This window comes from Pipistrellus kuhlii, unplaced genomic scaffold, assembly GCF_014108245.1.
Source record: "Pipistrellus kuhlii isolate mPipKuh1 unplaced genomic scaffold, mPipKuh1.p scaffold_m20_p_10, whole genome shotgun sequence".
NCBI lineage: Eukaryota > Metazoa > Chordata > Mammalia > Chiroptera > Vespertilionidae > Pipistrellus > Pipistrellus kuhlii.
The window spans coordinates 7,103,343-7,111,074 of record NW_023425405.1 but is presented as its reverse complement, the minus strand read 5'-3'; the positions used below and the strand labels follow the sequence as shown (position 1 = coordinate 7,111,074).

At 50.6% G+C, this 7,732-nt stretch overlaps 1 protein-coding gene across 1 annotated transcript; it reads left to right on the top strand.

Annotated features, from left to right (window-relative positions):
* The first annotated feature begins 210 nt into the window (after window positions 1-210).
* On the top strand, window positions 211-2,864 carry FEZF1 (FEZ family zinc finger 1). The gene is made up of 4 exons (XM_036429924.2): window positions 211-1,351; window positions 1,541-1,675; window positions 1,927-2,059; window positions 2,497-2,864. Exons 1-4 carry the CDS (start codon window positions 347-349, stop codon window positions 2,862-2,864), a joined length of 1,641 nt encoding a protein of 546 aa, XP_036285817.1. The 5' UTR covers window positions 211-346.
* The last annotated feature ends 4,868 nt before the right edge of the window (window positions 2,865-7,732 follow it).

Sequence of the window (7,732 nt, the reverse complement as noted above, 5' to 3'; positions counted from 1 at the left end):
TAAGCAGATTGGGAATTAAAAAGACGGAGGTAAAAGGCGCAGGGGTGAGGGTGGGGTGGAGGGGGTGGAGGGGAGCGGAGTGAGCGCGGAGCGGAGCGCCCCCGCCTCCTCTGGGCGGGGGGGACGTCCTCGCCAATGAAAAGTAGTCTCCGGCTGCAGAGGGGGGAAAAAAGTTTTCCTGTGGACGGCTGGAAGCGAATTGAGCAATTATCTAGTTTACCTTCTCCTCTTGGAAGTTAACGATTGGCGAGATCTTGGCTGCGCTTATTGACACAACACTTGCTATTGACAGGAATCAGCAGCGATTGTCCCGGAGTCCTTGGTGCGCCCAGAACTCTGCGATGGGATGGCGGGAGTCCACTGGGCTGGGCAGGCAGGTTCGGCTGGCGCTGCTGGGGAGGAGGAGGAGGAGGAGGAGGCTGCCGGTGGTGGTGATCGCGCCCGTGTCCCTCCCCGCAGGTCTGTGACGAGCAGAGAGCCAGGCGACGACAGCGACAGCGCAGCCCGGCCCCGGCGGGCGGACTCAGGCGACTGCGCCATGGACAGCGGCTGCCACAGCGCGACCGCCAAGATGCTGGCCGCCTCCGCCCCGGCCCGGGGCACCGCGATGGGCACCTCCAAACCCCTGGCTTTCTCCATCGAGCGGATCATGGCGCGCACCCCGGAGCCGAAGGCCCTGCCGGTGCCCCCCTTCCTGCAGGGAGCAGCCGTGCCCAAGGGGGACTCCAAGCACTCGCTGCATCTTAGCCCGTCCATCCCATGCATGATCCCCTTCGTGCCCGTGGCGGCGTACGACACGGGCCCCAAGACCGGACTGACGAGCTCGGAGCCACGGAAGGCGAGCCTGGAGCCCCCGGCGGCCGGGCCGGCGGCCGCGTTCAGCTGCAGCGACCTGCTGCACTGCGCGCTGGGCCTCAAGGGCGACCTGACCCGCGACGCGCTGCCCCTGCAGCCCTACAAGCTGGTGCGGCCGCGGGTGGTCAACCACTCCTCCTTCCACGCCATGGGGGCCCTGTGCTACCTGAACCGGGGGGACGGCCCGTGCCCCCCGGCGGCGGCGGGCGTCAACATCCACCCGGTGGCCTCCTACTTCCTCAGCTCCCCGCTGCACCCGCAGCCCAAAGCCTACTTGGCAGAGAGGAACAAACTGGGGGTCCCGGCGGCCGTGGAGAAGTTCCCCTCCTCGGCGGCGGGGGTAGCTTTCAAAGACTTGTCGCAGGCGCAGCTGCAGCACTACATGAAAGAAAGCGCCCAGCTCCTGTCGGAAAAAATCGCCTTCAAAGCCTCGGACTTCAGCCGGGGCTCCCCGAACGCCAAACCCAAAGTCTTCACCTGCGAAGTGTGTGGGAAGGCAAGTATAGGCAGAGGGGCGTTCTCTCTCTCCCCCCCTCCTCCTTTCTCTTAAAATTTATTTCGTAATTATATGTATACAGTTGTGATAAGGTCACCCCTCTCCTCCCTCTGCCGGATTTTGATTTTATGTCCCAGTTCGTGCGTGTTGGACTAACCTGCCGTGCATGTGTTTGTGTTCACCTTTCAGGTCTTCAATGCTCACTACAACTTAACCCGCCACATGCCCGTGCACACGGGAGCCAGGCCCTTCGTGTGCAAGGTGTGTGGGAAGGGGTTCCGGCAGGCCAGCACGCTGTGCAGGCACAAGATCATCCACACCCAGGTATGTCCCTCTGCCGGGTACCCCTGGTTTACTCCGGATCGGCTTGTAGAAAGCGGCCCATAAGCTCGTCTACTTCACGGCCAGGTTTGTTAAAAGCGGGCCCGCTGATCACAGGAGGTGCCGTGCCTACATCGCTGGCCTTTGTTCCTCTTAAAAGCTCCTGGGAGAGCACGCCTGGGCCTCTGAGTTCACAGGACTGCTGCTTCATACCCAAACACCTTAATGCCTGTGCTCTTCCTCCCTCCCTTTAGGAAAAGCCTCACAAATGTAACCAGTGCGGCAAAGCGTTCAACAGGAGCTCCACTCTGAACACGCACACCCGGATACACGCGGGCTACAAACCCTTCATCTGTGAATTCTGTGGCAAAGGATTTCACCAAAAAGGTATCAGATGGAGGCATCTTCACGGTAGTCTTACAAAAACCCCCAGTGGTGTGGAGATGTTTTAGGGGAAAAAAAGATTTTTAAAGCGCAGCTAGTTCGCTGGTTTGTGGGTTGCCTTCCCAACCTCCTACCTGGAAGTCGGATGAGTCTTAGAAACAAAGAAGGCTACGTATACCAAGGAGGCATTTTCCCCAACTACTTGCTCTCCTCTTAGATAACTGGATTAATAAATGCAAAGAAAGGTGGAGGGAAGGGCCTCCTGGCTGCTGTTTATTAAAAAATGCGGGGCGAGAGGTGCAGGCACCCAGGAGCCCTGCCCTGGCTGTGGGCTGACTCAGCTGCTGCAGCTCTCCCTCCAGCCGGGCCCTTCCACGCTGGGCGCCCTCCTGCTCCAGCCCTCTTTTCAAACCCGCCTCCCCGTCATTTGTGTTTTTCAGGGAATTACAAAAACCACAAGCTGACCCACAGCGGAGAGAAGCAGTTCAAGTGCAATATCTGCAACAAGGCGTTCCACCAGGTGTACAACCTCACCTTCCACATGCACACCCACAACGACAAGAAGCCCTTCACCTGCCCCACCTGCGGCAAGGGCTTCTGCAGGAACTTTGACCTCAAGAAGCACGTCCGCAAGCTGCACGACAGCAGCCTGGGGCTGGCCCGCGCGGCGGCCTGGGAGCCCGGGGCGGACCCGCAGCCGGCAGCGCAACAGCCAGCTCCCGCCCCACAGCTGCGGTCAATGTCCGTGCAGCTGCCGCCCCCAGGGCCTCTGCAGCCCGGGCTCCATCCGCATCCGAGCCACCAGTGACAAGGCCAAACCCCCTTCCCGGTTAAGCCCAGCTCCCCAGCACTGAGGGATTCGTGCTGGTCTGCAGACCCCAGGGCATCTGGGGCCCCACGCATTGGCGCCGACCAGAAAGAAGCCTCCGCATTGCTCAGCCTCTGCCTCTTGCATGCACCTGAAACATGTCTCTGTGTATTAAAGTCTATACCATAGGCACTGACAAGTATGGACAAATTGAGGGGGGGTGGTTTTTCTGATTTTTTTTTTTTTAATTTAGAAAGACTTTTCATCTCGGTGGAGAGATGGTGTTTGTTTGTTTTTTGTTTGTTTTTTAAATTCTGCTGTATTTATTGAGATCTATTTTATCCTACCCAGGAATGCTGCACCATTTTAATTTTATTATTGTATATAGTTTCATTGTGCTGATTCTGTGGTCAAATGCCTGCCAATTGTTTATAATCATTTCCTCTTTCCCTGAAGTAACAAAACACTGTGTTTATGTTGCACATACACACACACACACACAGATGAGTGTACCTGGAAAGGCCTATTCCACACTGAAAACACACACACACACACACACACACACACACACACACACACACTTACACACCAGATGAGTATGGTTCGTGAAGAATGAATTTGAATTTTGCTTTTGATTCCTGCACGTGAACATGGATTCATTGACTGTTAGAAATAAATACTTGGAATGTGCTTATTTAATCATCAGCTTCAGGGCTCTGTTCACATTATTCAGCTGGAGCTCTCTAACTTGGGCCGCCTCATCCTTCCTACTTTTTAAAAAGTTCCACTCTGTGATAGTATCGCTCTAATGCTTGACCTGAGAACTTGACCAAAAGCAAGTACTAGTCTCTCCAAATGTTCCCAAATTTGGTAAAGTGATGAAATGTGATAAAGTTCAGAAGATGTGGTGTTTGGTAACAGAGGCATCATGCCTTGGTCCTGGGCCATCTGACAGGCTTGGGGGGGGGGGGCCATCTAGGAGATGCCTGTGACGGACCCCCCAGGGCAGTGGAACCTTGCCTTCTCAGGGGTCGCTATTGTTTGCGTCCTGAAGGGACAGACTGACTTGCCGAAGCTGGCCAGGGAGCCACTGTGTTTTGAGTCTCTTGCATATGTTTGTAGATGAATGTACCTTCACCCAAGGAGTGAGCGCAGATGAAGCCCAAACTGCAGCGGGTGCCAGGCCCTTGAAACGATTCAAGTGCTAATCAGCAGCGCGCTGCGGGCTTGGGCCCCGGTGTTTTCTCACTGCAAGTTTCTCCTGTCCTCCTGCCAACACAGTGACACAACTGCTAAAGACTTTAATTAAGAGGGGTAATTAGTTCAGGTTTATCAAAGACGGGACGGTAGACTATTAGCTGCTCGGTAGACGCTGCCAAACGGGCTCCCAGCCCAGCACAGACATCCCTCCGCTCAGGGGCCACGCCCGGGAGGGAGCTGGGGAGCGGGAGGGTCCCCGCCCGGCCACCGGGTCCCCCGCCCCTCCCGGCCCCGCGCTCCGGCCCGGCCCCGCCGCAGGGAAAGCCCCGCGGACCCGCACGGACAGCGCTGGCCCGGGGAGGGTCCTGGAAGGCCTTCCCGCGCCTGGGGTGAGCGCCCGCACTGCGGCCAGAGAGGCGCCCCGAAGGCGTTTAAACGTGCGGTCCCGCCTCGCTTTTGTGTTCCTTGCGGTGGAGCTTAAGGAATCGGAGCGCCCAGAGGGCCACTCTCCGGGTGAAGGACGAGGTGACAATGTCCGTGGCAACCAGAGCCTCATTCCCAGGCGGGGAAGGATGGAATGCTCAGCGGCCCAGAGCCCAGGACCCAAGGGCTTCCTGGAAGCTCAAGAGGCAGAGGGTGACAGAGCCAGGGCAGGACGGCCCGCGGAACACGGAACCCAAGTCCCGCCCTAGCCCCTTTCAGGCTGGGGGTGCAGGAGACCTCCCGCCGGAGTCGGACCGCAGGGCCCCAGAACGGGAAAGTCCTGATTCCACGTGCAGACTTCAGAGGCCAGACTCAGGGGATCTTGCCCCAGGTCGCAGGCCTTTCACCCTCCCATGGCCCTGCGGCCCAGCAAGCATTAGATCAGATCCCTAAGCCTCTGTGTCCCTCACCTGAACCGTGTCAGATTGGACTTCGGAGAGATGTGGTTGTTTTGGAATTCCCCAATTGGGTGGATTCTGAATCTGAGCGGCTGGCAGAAGTGCCCTCTCTCCCTGAAGAGAGCAGACAACAGGAAAATCTTGTCCCAGGCCCAGGCCACATTCCTACACAGCTGCCCAGCCACAGAGGGAGCTGAGGGACGTGCCCCTAGTTGGTGGGTAACCAACCACCTTTGGAGGTGGCTTAGTCAGATCTTGAAAGCATTTGTTCTCCTTGAGTAAATTGAGGTGAGGGTTATCATAGGAGGCAGAAAATGGCCTTTGCTTCTTAAACTTATTCTCAGTAATTATTTGAACTTCTTCTCAAAACCCCAGTAGGTAATTCTTCCAGACTTTTAAGGGGGCAGGATTTTACTGGTTACAAACAAAAGGAATAGTGTTGAGGAAAATTGCTAAGCCATAAAATATTTCCAGTTAGGAAATACTTCCAATACATGCCAGTATGCTTTGGCTTATATCGAAAAAGGGAGTCTTCTGTGAAAAAAATAACTGGTCATTGGGGGAAAAAGGAGAGAGAGAGAGAGAGAGAGAGAGAGAGAGAGAGAGAGAGAGAGAGAGAGAGAGAGAGAGAGAGAGAGAGAGAGAGAGAGAGAGAGAGAGAGAGAGAGAGAGAGAGAGAGAGAGAGAGAGAGAGAGAGAAGCAGAAAATCTCTTGTAATCAGGAATGACTCTGTACAGGTCTAATTTGATGCAATTTACAGAAAAGGCAGGCAAAAGGAAGCAGCTGTCTGTCTGTTTGAATAGCCTGAAGTAGAGGTAATTAAGTAGGAGAAGCTGCAAATAAATTCTCTAAAATAAGCACTCAAGAGAGATTATTTGTCAGGAGACGAATTATCAATAAACTTTGATTTATGACAAAGCTGGTAGAGCTTCTGACCATCAAGGAGCATCTCTTTAAGGCTTGCCTGACTTTAGAGATGAAGTTGGAGGTGATAAAATGGATGAAGAAGGATACTAGCGAATGGTCAATGGGAGACTTTACAGTTCTCTGTCATCTGACAAATATTAAAAGGCAATTTTCCCTCCTTTATTATCTCATCTCTGTGTGTATCTGTGCTTACATGAGTGTTGATGTTTGTTCAGGAAACAGATGCCCTAGAAGTACAAATAGCAAGTTGGCTGATCCCAGTCCACCTTCTTTTTTTATTAGAGTTAGCTGGCAAATTCATGTAGTAAGGTGGAATGGCCAGTGTTCACATCGCCTGCAGGAAGCAATGATTTACCATCAACTCTCTTTATTGGAATTAACTTTTCATACAGGGAAAGGTGGCCTGTGGGGCTGTAGGGACCAATTTTAGAAATCTACTAACCTGGGGCCTTATGTTTTGTTCAGTTTTGAAAATCAGAATAGAGAACAGAATTAATAATGTAAATAATTCATTCCCTACCAATTTTATTTTAATTCAGAACCCTAATCCTGACTTCTAGTAACTTCATCCCAAAGGATATGGTTTGTTCAGACTTTCAAAATTTTAATTTGAGAACAAGTTATTGTGCAAGATTAAGACTTAAGGTGTCAATTTCTCAGTATCACTTTAGGGGCTTCATCAAAGTACTTGTTAGTAAAGTTGTAAGCTTGATGGGTTTCTTTTTAAAAAAAATATATTTTTATTGATTTCAGAGAGGAAGGAAGAGGGAGAGACAGAAACATCAATGATGAGTGAGAATCATTGATCAGCTGCCTCCTGCACAACCCAGAATGGGTTGTGCCCTTGACTGGAATTGAACCTGGAACCCTTCAGTCCGCAGACTGACACTCTATCCAGTGAGCCAAACTGGCTGGGGCACTTGGTGAGTTTCTTATCAAGCTTTGCTCTTTTCCAAATGAGTCCATCAGACACAATAGAGTCTTAACTCCCAGTCATAATACACACTGCTTGATAGATACCCTTTATATAAGTGCAGTTAGCAATAACAGAAATCATCATTTATTATATTTGGTGATGACTCAAATCATTGACTATAATTCTAGAGGGTCTATTTTGTCTTTGTAAAGTACTCATCCCAAAATATACAAGATAAAATATGAAATATAAATTATCTTAAATTCAAAATTAGGAAAGAAATAAAAGTTTTCTTTATTACTTTATAAATCCTTGTATTAGGTAAATCTTTGTTTAATTGTAAACATGAAGTTTATAATTTTAAGGGATCATGGCTCACTCTCTTACCAAATAGTGCATTTTTTAAAGCATGAAAACCTAAATGTTAATGAATAAAAATGTGAAGTTGTTGACTGGTTTCCCTCAAATTTTTTAACTAGATAAGGCATTGTCGTTTTGCTATGACTTGGCTGAAACCATAGATTACTTCCACACTCAAAATTATATGTTTTCATCCAGTTAATTAAAAACAAAAACAAAAAACTAACCATATTTGGAAGTAGAAGATATCTTATTATGCATTTGTTTCTAGAAATCAAGGCATGTATCCATTCCAACTCCAGGGCAAATGAACTAAACGCAAAGATATATTAATTAACACACTGGTCATTTGTGTACTCTTGGTGATGAAACAGTTGCCAGTTCAAACCAGTTCAAGCCAGTTCAAGTGAAATGTTATCTCACTTCAGGAAATAGAGAAGAAGAGAAGAGGAAGTCAGATGTTTAAATGACCTTGATGGAAAAAATCTACCTCTGTTATTATACTTTTCTGTTTGCATTGTGACATGTTGCCCACAATAAACTTTGAGGATAAGTCAAAATCCTTCATACACTTGAATGGGCA

What these genes read in the sequence shown, in the direction of transcription:
- FEZF1 (XM_036429924.2), top strand. Translation starts at nt 347, where the DNA reads ATGGCGGGAGTCCACTGGGCTGGGCAGGCAGGTTCGGCTGGCGCTGCT. An exon ending in ACAAGATCATCCACACCCAG is followed by an intron (nt 1,676 to 1,926) that starts GTATGTCCCTCT and finishes CCCTCCCTTTAG; the next exon opens with GAAAAGCCTCACAAATGTAA. An exon ending in CAAAGGATTTCACCAAAAAG is followed by an intron (nt 2,060 to 2,496) that starts GTATCAGATGGA and finishes TGTGTTTTTCAG; the next exon opens with GGAATTACAAAAACCACAAG.